Source organism: Cervus elaphus, chromosome 1 (assembly GCF_910594005.1).
Source record: "Cervus elaphus chromosome 1, mCerEla1.1, whole genome shotgun sequence".
Classification (NCBI taxonomy): domain Eukaryota; kingdom Metazoa; phylum Chordata; class Mammalia; order Artiodactyla; family Cervidae; genus Cervus; species Cervus elaphus.
In genome coordinates, this window is record NC_057815.1 from 65,786,603 (window position 1) to 65,801,408 (window position 14,806).

Here is a 14,806-nt window from a genome sequence, read left to right on the forward strand (position 1 = left end):
GCAAGCCTGCAGGCCCTGAGGGACAGCCACTTGTTCAGGTCAGAAAGGGAGAAATCAGTGGGTTAATAGTTTTGGCCCTTGAGGCTGGGAGGCTAGGGCAGGGGGTGTAAATGGATTCTGGGTAAAAAGGCAGGTGGGTGAAGTGTAAAGGTGGGGGCTAAGGGCATCTGTTGCAAGTCAACAAGCAGGAACCGTGCCCCTGGAACGGCTCAAATGGCCAGCCTTGGCCTGGGGGGTAAGGGTGGGGATGTTTCATAAAAGGCCCATGCGTCTTCATTTTAAAGGTGTTCGATCTGCAAGGCTGGGGAGAGGGACTCTTTGTAGAATGAGTTCCTTGTCCATTTAGGGGCTGATGGGAAGTGGGGAATGTAAACCACTGGACAATAGCTGGGGGTATTGATTGATTTAAGGCACAGCAGAGAGAAGCCCCATAGTGAACGCTCTAATTCTTAGCTACAAATGTTTCTCGTTGGAGAGCTTTCCAAAGGACAAAGTGAGTAGTATGTTGCTTGGGGATGTTAGCATGTTGCATGGGGATGTTTTCTAAGTCTCTGCTCCTGTAAACAGTGAGTCTTGCTCCAAAAGCACCAGTCATCCTAGATGCTGTCGCCATATCCGTGAGCAGTGCTGCCCCTTGCAGTGTTCATTCCCAGACCAAGGCGCACACTGGCTGCGCTGGGGCAGGTCCCTTGTAGGCTGGGGCTATGGGCCGGGCCTGGGTCTTAAGTCAGTGTGACTGTGGCGGATGGAAGGTGGTAGGACTTGAGGGTTAGTGGGAAACCCTTCCAGTCGAATCACAAACACTAGAAGATGATATGGGGACACTGGGCTAGGGAGGCAAAGATTCTGGGGCTGAAAGTACTTTCTTTGAAGACAGGGTTTTGAAACAGTGATTGACTACAGAGGACAGCTGGCAGAAGATACAGAGAAGAAAATCACACCTATTTAAAAGAATCTACTTAAACCAGTCACAGCAGAATTAAAATGGAATGGGCTCCCAGGGAAGAAGGAGGGTTCCCTCAGTCTCTGAGAGAATCCAAAGACCAGCCAGCTGACTGCTGGAGAGGTTTCTGCCAGGGGGAGAGAGGGCGGGCAATCAGGTAAACTGGAGGACTTCCGAGGATCCTTCCAGCTCCCAGGTTCTATGAAGAATGACCACTGACAAGGAATGCCTTGGTGTCCAGGCCCAAGAGAGGGTCCCTAAACCTCCAAGAAGTGCAGTGAGGGCATAAACAGGAAGTCAGTGCCATAGTGCCATACCAACTCAGGGGCCTGGGCACCATGCATCCTGGCAGGATGCTTTCCTCACTCTCCCAGGGAAAGGCTGGAGTGAGATAAGGGCAAGTGACTGCCTGGGAGGCCTCTGGCAGGTACCAGAGCTGGACAGGACCAGACCAGCCTGAGTATGGGGATGGTATGTATTATAACTCCAATACATCAGTGCTCTCCAAAAGAAGGGTAGTGAAACATTTGACAAAGATTTATTGAGTGTTTACTGTGTGTCAGGTACTATGTCAGGTGCTAGAATGAATCAGCCATAGTTCTTGCCCTCAGGGAGCTCAGAGTCAAGTTAGGGAGAAGGTTACTGAACACACACAAAAAATTCAAGATTGCAACAAGTGCAACCATGGAAAAAGAATAGGGTGCAATGAACCAGAGTAACGGAAGAGGCCTGATTTAGACTAGGGTGGGGGTGGGATCAAGATGGATGTCTTTTGAGTCTGGGGTTAGTAGAGATTTGAAGGCTCTCCCCGCTTAGTCCACCAGTCCTGCTCTGGAGGACACAGGGTAGAAGAGAGGATACTTTTGGGGGACGAAACAAACAAAACTCAGAGCATGAACGTTCAGGCAGGATGGCATGGTACACCACACAACCACAGGCAAAGAACACACTCCAGCCACATGAGGGCAAATCCCGCATGCACATGGCCACTATCACGGAGTATAGGCACCTTAGAGGCTTTCCAGCTCTGGGAGGGCAACAAGGCTTTGGGGAAGCTCGGCATTTCTGGAGGAGAGAGGCAGCTAAGTCCACACTTCCTGCCGACCAAGCCCTCCGCCCCACTCACCCATGCTCTCACCTCCATCAAGCAGCTCCTTAACAGTCCGGTAGTCATCAGCGAGGACAGCATAGTGCAGGGCTGTGCAACCCTTGAAGCTGGCGCGGTTGTTCAGCCGGTTGTTGAAGTCATCCTCTCGGGTGACCAGGACTAGGGGGACAGCAACACAAACCCTTTAATCAGCAACAAATGTCAAGAGCCACCAATCTCACTTTCTTCCTCTTGGCATTTTTATTCCCTCATTCACTCATCTACTTCCTTACTAAACAAATAATGGCACCTACTATGTGCCTGGCCATCTGTGCTGGGAAAGAGGAAGTAAAACAGAGCCCGGTTAATTCCACAAAGGTTTACTGACATCTATTATGTGCTAGGATTCGTTGGGGGACATAGAAATGAATCAGATATGGTCCCTGACCTAACCTGACAAAGGAGGCAGACAATAAACTGATGTTTACAGTATTGCCTGAGATAAACGCTATTATATAACAGGATGATATAAAAAGCCAGAAGGGAGCTTAGCTCAATTTGGGCATGAAGAAAGGATCTCAAAAGATGAGAGTCTTGAAGGGTGAAGAAAAGCAGGCAACGGCAAGACAGAGGACAAGTCAGGAGGCAGACAGAGGCTGTTCTTAGCATAACAGTAACATACCTCCTCTGTGCTCTGAAGATGTTTACAATCTAATATTTAATATTTTGTAAAGGATTTTTAAATTTATAAAAGCCATTAAGAATTTGAAACTACAGGAAAGTACAAAGGAGAAAAAGCATGATTACCTCAGCAACTTGAGAAATGGCATTTAATATTCTGGTATATGTCCTCTTATATCTATACTGATATTGATGTGGACATTGGTAGGTAGAAGATACCTGCATATATATCCTACATGTATATCTTACAAATTTGGAATTTACTATATTGCAATTTTGTAATCTGCTTTTTTTCCCTTAATAAATGTACTGTGAGCATTTTTTGAAGGCAGAAGGAACAAGTATTGCATGTGTCAAAGAACCAAAACCCCTAGGCTCACTCAAGCGCTATTATCAGTGACTCTATCTCTCTCTCTAAATTGATACAAAAGAACCTAAGATCAGTTGCATCACTTTACAGGACCCTCTGGGTTAGTGATCACACATGTCCCTGTTCATCGGGGTAGTCATGACTTATGCTTGTTGTCCTCAACAGTCCCAGTATGGACAATACTTGGGAGGCTATCTAAACTCTGGGGCCTTTCCTTGGGAACTAAGACCCTACAGAACAATACCTATCCTGCGAAGGTGACGGGGTTTCTTTCTGCCTCATGTAGAAATTATCAGAGTACTTGCCTTATGTTCCCTCCTGAGCTTAGTTCACTGGAGGTGGAATTTGGGTCCTACCTACTTGTACCTGCTCCTCCCTGAATCCACGGCACAGGGCCTGCAGAGGGCAGGCTCCTCCTACCTCCTACTGGATAAAGGCATATAATTCAGTCAAGAGAGAACCTTGCCTGTGTAGCCAAAAGCACCAGACAATTTTTAAGCCATTCTTTTCCAAGATGTCTTGGAATGGAGTTTATGCATTTCCTCTTCCTACAAAACTGAACTTCCTATTGAAAAGTCACTCAAAGCCAGAAGACTGTCATGCTTCTTCCTAAACCTAACAGAGATTTCACCTAGATCACTTCATGGCAAATAGATGGGAAAAAATGGAAACACTGACAGACTATTTTCTTGGGTTCCAAAATCACTGCAGATGGTAACCACAGCCATGAAATTAAAAGACGCTTGCTCCTTGGAAGAAAATCGATGACAAACCTAAACAGCGTATTAAAAAGCAGAGACATTACTTCACCAACAAAGGCCCATCTAGTTAAAGCTATGATTTTTCCAGTAGTCATGTGTGGATATGAGAGTTGGACCATAAAGAAGGCTGAGTGCCGAAGAACTGATGCTTTTGAACCGTGGTGTTAGAGAAGACTCCTCAGAATCTTTTGCACTGCAAAGAGATCAAACCAGTCAATCCTAAAGGAAATCAATCCTGAATATTCATTGGAAGGACTGATGCTGAAGCTCCAATACTTTGCCCACCTGATGCAAAGAGCCGACTCATTAGAAAAGGCACTGATGCTGGGGAAAATCGAAGGCAGGAGGAGATGGGGATGACAGAGGATGAGATGGTTGGATGGCATCACCAATTCAATGGACAGGAGTTTGAGCAAGCTCCAGGAGATGGTGAAGGACAGAGAAACCTGGCATGCTGCAGTCCATGGGGTCGCAAAGAGTTGGAACACAAATGAACAACTGAACAACAACTGACCTTCTCTGCTCTTTGGCTGACATACTTCACACAATCTATTTAATTCCCCTAACTACTTTATATAGTGCTTGTTGTTTAGCTGCTCAGTCATGTCTGACTCCTTATGACCCCATGGACTGTAGCCCGCCAGGCTCCTCTGTCCATGGGATTCTCCAGAGAAGAATACTGGAGTGGGTTGCCATTTTCTTCTCCAGGGGATCTTCCCAACCCGGGGATCGAACCTGGGTCTCCCGCATTGCAGGTAGATTCTTTACTGACTGAGCCACCAGAGAAGCAGGCATTATAATTCTTGTTTTATAGATGAGAAAGCTAAAGCACAGAGGTCATACAGCTAATAAGTGGTTGCATGAGGATTAGAGCCCAGATCTAATCTGAGTCCTTATGCTATTTCCCCATCACATTATGCTTTCACCCTCATTTTGCAAATGAAGGAATCAGAGCCCAGATGTTCTGGTCCTAGCCTTGGCTTCCACTCTCTCTTTTTTCCCTGCTCAAGTGAAGGTGCCAGCATACTCTCTATGGAACCTGCCCTAACAGAGATCGGCCTGGGGTTTGTAAATAACACCCAGATAAGATGGCTTAGGTGGTAGTATTTCAAATGTTTGGTCAAAGTGAAGTTGCTGGAGTGTGTAACTGGAGAACAGATCACACTTCCTTATGGTCTGGTGAATCAGTGGTCCATCAGCTCTTCTGCACCAGTCAGAGGCTATCCCAACTGATGACCCCCACCCCTGGAGTGTTACCTGACCTTTCTTGGAGCAAGGTAAACAGGAAGAAGGCCTCTGATTAGCTAATATGTATGTCCAATGTGCAATGGTATCTGCATGTTTCTCATGCAGGACCTAACTCAGAGATTAACTCAAACTTTTAGTTGAGAACAGTCTTATCAAATCATGGTAAGGGATTTTGTTTCCAGCCTACTGCAGATTAGAAGAAGCAAACTAGAAGGCTGGGAAGAATGTTTCAGAATCAAGTATGCGGATTACAGTCCAGAGCTCACCAGGCAGGGAGGTAAAATAACAGTACAACAAAAACCTGAAAGAGGAAGCCACAGAATATAGTGCCTCAAGTGCCAGTAGGGCACCTGGTGTCCTGAATTGCCACACAGGACATTAACTGCTAGATACAATGGACAAACATCAGCATAGCGGCAGTGTCACAGCCCAGCTAATAAGGAATGTCCATGAAGAGAGCCCCTGCTCCCCTCTGAGGTCTCATCTCTCACCATCCCCTTCCTAATGCTCTTTCGAGCCTCTGAGCTCTTGCAAATACTATTCCACTGCCTGGAACATTTCCCTCTCTCTCATGCCTTCAGCTGACTAACTTCAATTCACTTCTAGGCCTCTGATTAAAAGTCACTTCCTCCAGTGATTCTTGCTAAGTTTGAGGTAGTTATTCCTCCCAAGAGCTTCCCTAGCACTTCAGGCATCTCCCAATTACAATTTATATTACCCATTCCATTGCAATCATCTGATTACCTGACTATGTTACCCACCAGGTCAAAAGCACAAACAGGAAAGGAAGTGTGACTGTCTTTCCCACAGTTGTACCCCCAGTGTCTGGCCATAAATATATGCTTGACAAATACTTGTTGAATCAGCAAATGCATACATAATACATAATTAAGGCCCTACTATTACCTTGTTTTGGAATAATAACACCGCCAACAGTATTTAATGGAGGAAGGAGAGTGTAGCTGTTAAATAAGTAAGCTCTGGAATCGGGAGGAGAGGGAGATGGGAGGGGGGATCGGGATGGGGAATACATGTAACTCCATGGCTGATTCATGTCAATGTATGACAAAACCCACTGCAACGTTGTGAAGTAATTAGCCTCCAACTAATAAAAATAAATGGAAAAAAAAAAGTAAAAAAAAATTAAAAAAAAAAAAAAAAGCAAATATTCCATCCATGTTATACATGAACCTTATAAACGAAAGCTACCTCAATAAAAAATAAATTAAAAATAAATAAATAAATAAATAAGTAAGCTCTGGAGCCAGATCACTTGTGTTTGGGTTCCAGTTCTCACTTTACTGACTGTGCAATCTTGGGTAACTTAACCTCTCTGTGCCAAGTTTCTTGCCCTGTAAGCAGAGATGATTAACATGCTCTCTCATGGGATATCATAAGGATTAAATGAGACACTGTGAGTAAAGGGGCTTGGAGCAGTATCTCTTAGCCACTGTCAGTTACCATTCTTACTGTCTAGTCTTGTGCTTCCAAATGTGTACTATCTCTACAAAAAAAGGTCTGGGGATTTCTGCATATACTTTTCCCCTCCAAAAGGCACAGCTCTGAGTAAGAACCATCTATTTAATTTGGCACTGTTGTTTAGTTGCTATGTCTTTTGTGACCCCATGGATTGTAGCCCACCAGGCTCCTCTGTTCATGGGATTTCCCAGGCAAGAACATTAGAGTGGGATACCATTTCCTTCTCTAGGGGGTCTTCCTGACCCAGGGATCAAACACATCTCCTGCATTGGCAGGTAGATTCTTTACCACTGAGCCACCAGAGAAGCCCTAATTTGGTTATTACTCAGCAGTTTTATGTTTGGCAGCCTCTCCATCCAACCCCTGTTAAAATCCTGCAGCACTGGTGTTCCATGGAACACTCTGGAACTGAACAGTGCATAACAACATGTAAAGCATTCCCTTTACTTATTTACTTCAGAACAACCCTGTGAAGTAGAAGTTCACTCTCCCCGTTTTACAGATGGAGAAGCTGAAATACAGCAAGTGCCACAGCCAATCAGTGGTGGAACTAGGACCTTGTCCAGGTCGGCTAGACTCATTTTGTGTTCTTAGCAGTAAGCTCTTTTCCCCTTGTCACTCAGTTTTAGAAGCCCTGTCCCAGGAGATCTTACTGAAACCGCCAGATCATTAGATCTCTATCAGAAAAAAAAAAAAGTGTCTAAAGGTGGGAAAAAGGAGGTATGTGCAGCACACACCCTCACATTCTTACTTGCTCTCGTGGAGAAAGCGGAAGCAAACCCACAGAAGCTAAAGTGACTCATCCAGGGCCAGCTCACCAGCTGGCCACCATGGTGGTCTTTTGAGGCCCAGTGTGTACAGCTGGTCCTCAGCCAGTGAACCATCCCCTTCCCAACAAAGACATCCACCAGCCCGTCTCCAGCACAGGGGAAGATGGGCTCAAGCTCCTGCTTCCCCTCCAGGCCAGCCATCCCTGTCCCTTCACCCCTGTGGCCACAGAGAGAATGACACAGCATTACTTTGTCATCCTGCTGTTCCCACCTCTGCCTCTTGAGGCTGCAAAGTCTACGCTGGGGTGCTGCAGCCAGGGTCAGCCTGGGAGCCGTGGCAGGTGGTGTGCAGCTGATGTTCACACAGCAGGATTTCCTGCACTCAGCAGTGTCAAGGAGTCAGGAGAGGCAAAAGGGGTCCCCGAAGCCCTCCCTATAGCCTGACCACTACCCAGCACTGCTGAAACTGCAAAACAAAACAAGACAACGACCCCCTGCCCCCAAATCACTGCCTCCCATGACAAGAAACAGTAATCGAAGGTAAAGGACTCACACAGTCCTGAATCTTAGCTCTGCTACTTACTAAGGTCTTCTACCTGTAAAATGGGCACAACAAGCAATAATTTGAATATTAAATGAGAATCAAATCTGATAACAGATTTTTAAAAATATTACACAAACATTTAGTAATGCTGCTTCCTCCCCCAGGGTCAGCACTGGGGATACAAAAGTCAATCACACACAGTTCTTGTCCTCACATTGCTAAGTCTATTGGAGGAGACTTTGAAAAAAGGTAAGTGAGGCAAAATGAGTGGTCTTCTAGTAACAAAAGCTTTATTATCATTGCCTTGTGCGGAGGAAAGGCAACCCTAGCTAACAATCTCTTCTCAAGCTCAGGCTCCACCTGCCACACCCAGGAACTTGTGTCATCTACTGCCATGGAGTGCCTTTAAAAATGGGAGCATGTCTCCATGAGGGAGAACCTTTATGACTAACCTGATGAACATGAGGAGAACCCTTACATTTGTGCAGCACTTAAGGGTTTAAAGAGTGCTTCAATGCAATTGTCCCTTCAGCCCAGGTCAGCCTAAGACAGACAAAGTACTATTCTATTGAACAGAGGAGGAGACAGAGGTTGGGTGGCCTGCCCAACTCAGATGGCTAATCGGTGCTGGCCTGGCTCCATCTTCCATATTGCACACCTTCTGCCAGTGCCCACAGGCTCAAGCCTCACATACCCCAGCATCAGCCCACCTGGCATGAAGCTCAGGGCATGAAGCTAAGTTCTCATGGAGAGTCTCCAGGAGGAAGCCTCTGGGATCTCAGCTTCCTTCCCATGAGGTGTTGTGTATCTACTACCTTGCTAAATCCTCACGCCTACTGCCAGCATCACCAAGCTGCCTCCTCAGCTTCTGCGGGTGCTGTTGGCTCTGCCTCTGGTGCTTGTCTTTAGCCAAGGGATGGGTCAAGAGGGGCACTCCTTGTGCTGGATCACTGTCCCTGGGGCAGGCAAGGCCTTTTATTCCCTTGCCCAGCCTGGATGGCCCTCCTTCCTCTCTAAGCCCTCCCTGTTCTTCAAAGTCCAATTCAAGGCCTCCTCTTCCAGGAGGTCCTGTCCCCCAGCTCTGCTCTGGAGGCTTGTCATGTTGATCGTGTGTATCTATTTACCACTTGTTTGTTTATTGTCTACAACACTTTGTGTAATACCTTTTTGTGTTATAATTTCCCTTCTGACTCCCCCGTTTCCTCATGGATGACAGAAACTAGTTCATAACATTTTCTATATGTATCCCACCCAGCATCACTTCAGTATTTCATGCAGCTTCAGCCATGAGCACAGAGGAGCCCTCATTCCCCCCTGCCCCTGAGCACCTCAGCACGGTGAGTGTTATGAGAGGCATGTGTGCACACGGTCTGATGGCAGCAAAGACGGGCACATGTCAGGCGGCTTGGGGAGGAATCTCCCCAGACAGAAACTGTCTGGAGGACGAGGTAGAGAAGAGTATTCCGGGAAAGGAAATGGTGTTTGCAAATGACAGTGGGTGAAACTGCATTACCTGTCCGTACAAGAAACTGGTCCTCCAATGAACCTGGAATGCTGAATGAAGGCGGGTGGAGCAATGGGTGCAGGTGAGGTTGCCCAGGCAGAAAGAGGCCTGATCCTGAAAGGGGTTTGGACTCTGTCCTGAAAGCTACAGGCAGGCAATGGTTTTTGTTGACGAATTAAGCAGCATGGGGAACAACACGAACAACAGAACAGGAGAAAAGTGAATTGGATTAAAAAATGGTTTTCACTAAACTTGCTATGTATTTCAATCCTTCCATGTCCCGGATTCCTTATTTTTATTTCTTCCGGATTCCTTAAAGTCAGGAGTTTTTCTCATATCCGTGGTTCGTAAACTTTAGCAGCATGAGAATCATGTGGGTAACTTGTAAGAAGCACTGGACTAGTCTCTGAGGGCCCTTCCCATTCTAATTCTCTTGTGATGAACACAAGAAAGATGCAAGGCTAGCCAAACCCATCCCACTTCCAAATGCCTGATCCCACTCTAGGGAAGCCAAGGATGTCTGGGCACCAGAATGTTCTTCCCAAATCCCATGTGTAGAAAGTTAAAGCAAAGCCCCCTAAGACGCCAAGTCTTGGGATACTGGAGACCTCTAATGTCTCACTCAAACTTCCTCTCCCTGCCAAAATCCAACTTAAATTAGGTCTTCCTATACCATATACTCTTGGAGAAGGAAATGGCAACCCACTCCAGTATTCTTGCCTGGAAAATTCCATGGACTGAGGATCCTGGTAGGCTACAAGTCCATGGGGTCGCAAAAAGTCAGACATGACTGAGCGACTTCACTTCACTTCACTTCATACCATATAGTCTGTTTCCTTGTTTATCCAGCAAAGTATTGCATACTTTCCATGGACTGGGCCATGGCAATAAAGAGGCCCTGCCCTGAAGAGCTTATAAATGCTGCAAACAATACTGAAAGAATCTTTTACGAAGTATCGCTGAAAGGGAAGAGTTCAAAATACTGAGTTGGAAAGACCTGGATTCTAAATCTGGTGATGCTGGAAAATTATTCCAGACCTCTGAGCTTCAAATTCCTCCATGATAAAATGGGAGCACTGATATCTACAAACTGTATTGCTGTGAACACTGAAATGATGTGACATAGTGAGGGGCACAGGAAATGACTATACCTAGGAAACGGTACAAACTAACATGTAATTTTCAAACTAACATATCCTCCCCTGTTCTGTAACCTGTAACATATCCACATTCCCCTGTTGACTTTCAGAGGCTCTCCCACCTGGTCCTAACATCTCTAAATAAACTGTTAACTCCTCCCTTCCTGCTGGTGAGAACTCCCCACTGCCATGAAAGGATCCTACCATGAATCCTCAGTGGGCAGCACTGTGTATCAGAAAGAGCATAAAGGTCAGAGTCAATCAGACTGGTAAGCAAAACTCACTGCATGACTCTGATCAAATTAACATCTCTGAGAATCTGTTTTCTCATCTGCAAGACAGATACCATCACCCCACCTCAGAAGACTGAATGGCAAACCTAACTTTAAAATGGAAAAAGAATCTGAGAAGATTTCTCCAAAGAAGATACACAAATGGCCCAAAAGCACATGAAAAGATGCTCAACAACATCAGCCATCAGGGAAATGCAAATCAAAACCACAAGATACCACATCACATCCACTAGAATGGTTAAAGTAAAAAAGACAGGCAATAACAAGTGCTGCTGAAGATGTGGAGAACCTGGACCCCTCATACATGACTGGTGGGAATGTAAAATGGGGCTGTCACTTTGGAAAACAGTCTGGTAGTTCCTCAAAAGGCTAAGTATTGAGTTACTATATGAGCCAGCAATCCTAGATATACACCCAAGAAAATAAAAACCACTATGTTCACACAAACACTTGTACAAAAACATTCACAGCAGCATTATTCATGATAGTCAAAAGTCAAAACAACCAAAATGTCTCTCAATTGATAAATGGATGAACTAAATGTGGTATAGCCATCAATAGAATATTATTCAGCTATGAAAAGGAATGAAGTATTGATACATGCTACAACATGGTCGAACCCTGAAAACAAGTCAAAAAGAATTCAGCCACAAAAGATCACTTATTGTTTGAGTCCATTTATATCAAGTGTAAACCTATGGAAACAGAAAGCAGATTAGTGGCTGTCTAGAACTAGAGAGAGTTAAGAGAAGTGGAGACTGACTGATAACGGGTATGAGGTTTCTTTATGGGGCGATGAAAATGTTCTAAAATTGTGGTAAGAGCAGCACAATTCTTGTGAATATACTATAAACCACTGAATTACACACTTTAAATGAGTAAACTATGTGGTATGTAAATTAAATCTCAATAAAGCTGTTATATTAAAAAAAATGCAAGGAATTGAGCACATGCCTGGCATATACTAAGGTGCAATAAATGGTAATAAATTTATTATTGTGCCCTTTCCTCGTCTTTTTTTTAAAACTTATGTATTTATTTACTGTATTTTTTTTGGTCACCCTAGGTCTTTGCTGCTGTTTGTGGGCTCTCTCTAGTTGCGGCGAGCAGTGGCTATTCTTCCGCGCAGTGCTCGGGCTTCTCACTGTGGTGGCTTCTCTTGTTGCGGGGCACAGGCTCTGGGGTGTACAGGCTTCAGGAGTTGCAGCACATGAGCTCAGTAGTTGCAGCTCACAGGCTCTAGAGTACGGGCTAAGTAGTTGTGGCACACAGGCTTAGCTGTTCCACGGCATGTAGGATCTTCTCAGAACAGGGATCGAACCCATGTCTCTTGCACTGGCAGCTGGATTCTTAACTACTGTACCACCAGTGAAGGCCCCCTCTCCTCTTTTTGATGCCACTCTAACCATGGCCAGAACCACCTCTTATGGTAACACTGTAGGATAGGTCATGCTCATTGCAGAGAGCCCATTTTATACTTAATGGAGGGTCACAGGTAAGTTCTAAAGGCTAATATCCCAGGACTAAGAGTCGTGTGTGTGTGTGTATACATATATATACACACACACATATATATATATAAACTCGGGGAACTTTTCTGACCGTCCAAGTGGTTAAGACTCTGTGCATCCACTGCAGATGGCTGGAAAACTAAGATCCCACATGCTGTGTGGTACAGCCAGAAGTTAAAATAAATGAAGAATAAAATTTTAAAACTCGGAGTAATAAGAAAATAATGGCCTCCATTTACTGAGCACCTACTATGTGCCAGGTACTGTGTGGAGAACTTTACAACTATTTTCCTTGAAAGAATCACACTGGGCTGTTATTATTCTTATTTAGTAAAAGAAGTTGGCACTTAGAGAGGTTATGTAGCTTGTATCTGGTCATGATGGCAGTCAGTAACCAAGCTAGTTTATTTACCTCCAAGGCTTTTACTCTCTTCTCTATGTGATACCACAGCTTCACTATTTCTTCCTTTTATTTATCTATGCTTTACCCATTCTTAACAACTCAAGAAGTCTGATTTTCACTGATCTCCCTCTCCTCTCTGCCTTCTAGTATTGTGCAGTCCACATCAAATTAGTTAACATTTTCTCTTACATAATCTTTTGTATTTTCAGACTGTTTCAGGCATACACTCTTGAGCATTGCAGGTGTTCCATAAATACTTCTCTCCAAGCAGAAAAGAGGATCTTGAAAGACCCTGTGTCTTACAGATCTCTTTGACCTTCATCTAGAGAATGGTCATCTAGCTGGCCTATGGCTGGAGGGCTAGACCCCACTTAAAAATGGTTCTCACAAAAACCATGCTTCCCACCCATAGACTAGAAGATTTTTTCCTTAAGAACAGGACCCTGTTTACCTCATTATACCTATCATAGCGTAACACGAGACCTGACACATAGAGAAGCTCAGAAAGGTTTGATGAATTAAAAAGAAGACTGGGCTAGCACTTACTCTATTGGAGACACATCAAGGGCAGCCTTCCCATATAGGGACCCCAAGCCCATCTTCTCTCACCCCAAGGAAGAGAAGGGGGAGAGCAGGAAGGGTGGCCTGGAATCTTAAGATGAAAGGTTGCTGACCCTGCCTGTGACTCCAGACAGTCAGTGTGGCATCCTCTCTGGCCTAGGACACTCATCTGACCACAGACTCAGGTATAGCTTCCCAGAGCCCATGTCTCACCTGCACATAACCAAATCAAAATGTGGGCAAACTCTTAGGAATCTGTTACCTGTTCTGTTATCTGTTATACTGTCAGCTAGAGACCCACCAACACTTCCACCACTTCCCATCTCTCCTAATCCTCCCTGGTATCTAGAGCCCTGTGATTTGTCCTATAATTACCCTGGGCTCACCATCTCCTACTCCTCTGCCCCTACTCTGATCCTGACCAAAGCAGTATTCTTCCAGGTCTGGGGATCCTCTGGGCAGGGCCAGCAACAAGAGGAAGGAGCCTGTCCCCTTCGCCAACTAAGCTACTCGGTTAGCCAAACTTGGTCCCTCTGTGCTCCCCATCTCTATACCTGCTTGCCTCTCCTCTGCCTTTTCTTCAAGATGCTAAAAACTTGCAATAAAAAACAAATACAAAATGCTGTAATTAATAGCCAATTCCAAGCCAACCCAGCATCTCTACTAATAAACCTCAACACTTGCAAAAGGAACAATAAATTCTGCACCTCTCTGGTTCTGGGGTGGTCTCTTATATACACTTGGTGTGTGTGTACGTATGTGGGTAAGTGTGTCTACATATATATTTATTTCCCTTTATTTCCCATCCAGGGAGGGGCAGAATAATGAACTGCGTGCGTCAGGGAAGATGAATCTGAGATACTAGGGAGCAGTGCAGTAAAAAGATTAAAGTGTTATTATTGTTGGTTTTTTTTCCCCCATGGTCCATTGTGACAGCTCGACCGTCATCTGTAAAAAATGTCTCGGCGAGAGATAATCATCGGAAACTCAATAAAGCGTCAGGGGGAGCCTCAGCCCCCATCAATCACTGGGTGCCTGGAAAATTTCAGCTCTCTGTCTCCCTTCCTGCTATCCATATAAATGTCTCTAATATATTTTGTGTGGTGTGTGGGACCCACCCCTGATTTGGAACTTTTGATGAAAAAATATTTATATACAAAATATGTAAATCAGTTAAAAATCACAAGACTATAGTTATTTGCCACCCATCCCATTTTTGCCTTATTTTTATAAATGCATTGAATTTATTCTTTTTAATAAAACATGTCAACTAGTCTATCTCCTCCTAGTCAAACATATATATAGATTTGGAGGGCTAAAAGGATGGAAATAATTAACCTAACTGGCTGCTATACTTAATCCTGAAGTTGGCCAAAAGGCCTAATGGATAGACACTTGAGTCCATTCAAGTGCCTCTATAGGGGCTGAATCTGCTGAGAAACGACATGTAGAACCCCTGGTGCTGAAGGTGTGACAAGGCTCTGACAATGATGAGGAAGAGGCAGGGACATT

The 14,806-nt window shown here is 44.8% G+C and overlaps 1 protein-coding gene and 1 long non-coding RNA gene across 3 annotated transcripts in view; one reads left to right on the forward strand and one right to left on the reverse strand.

Annotated features, from left to right (window-relative positions):
- Positions 1 to 14,806, reverse strand: part of CLPB (caseinolytic mitochondrial matrix peptidase chaperone subunit B) — a 153,504-nt gene that overhangs the window by 76,786 nt on the left and 61,912 nt on the right. For both annotated transcript variants that reach the window (XM_043906456.1, XM_043906463.1), the window contains one exon: positions 2,082 to 2,210. In XM_043906456.1, the coding sequence (XP_043762391.1) occupies positions 2,082 to 2,210 (129 nt within the window). The remainder of the gene's footprint in view (positions 1 to 2,081; positions 2,211 to 14,806) is intronic.
- LOC122696450 lies at positions 8,045 to 10,965 on the forward strand. The gene is made up of 3 exons (XR_006341762.1): positions 8,045 to 8,132; positions 9,139 to 9,220; positions 10,869 to 10,965. It is a non-coding gene; the product is annotated as an uncharacterized LOC122696450 (long non-coding RNA).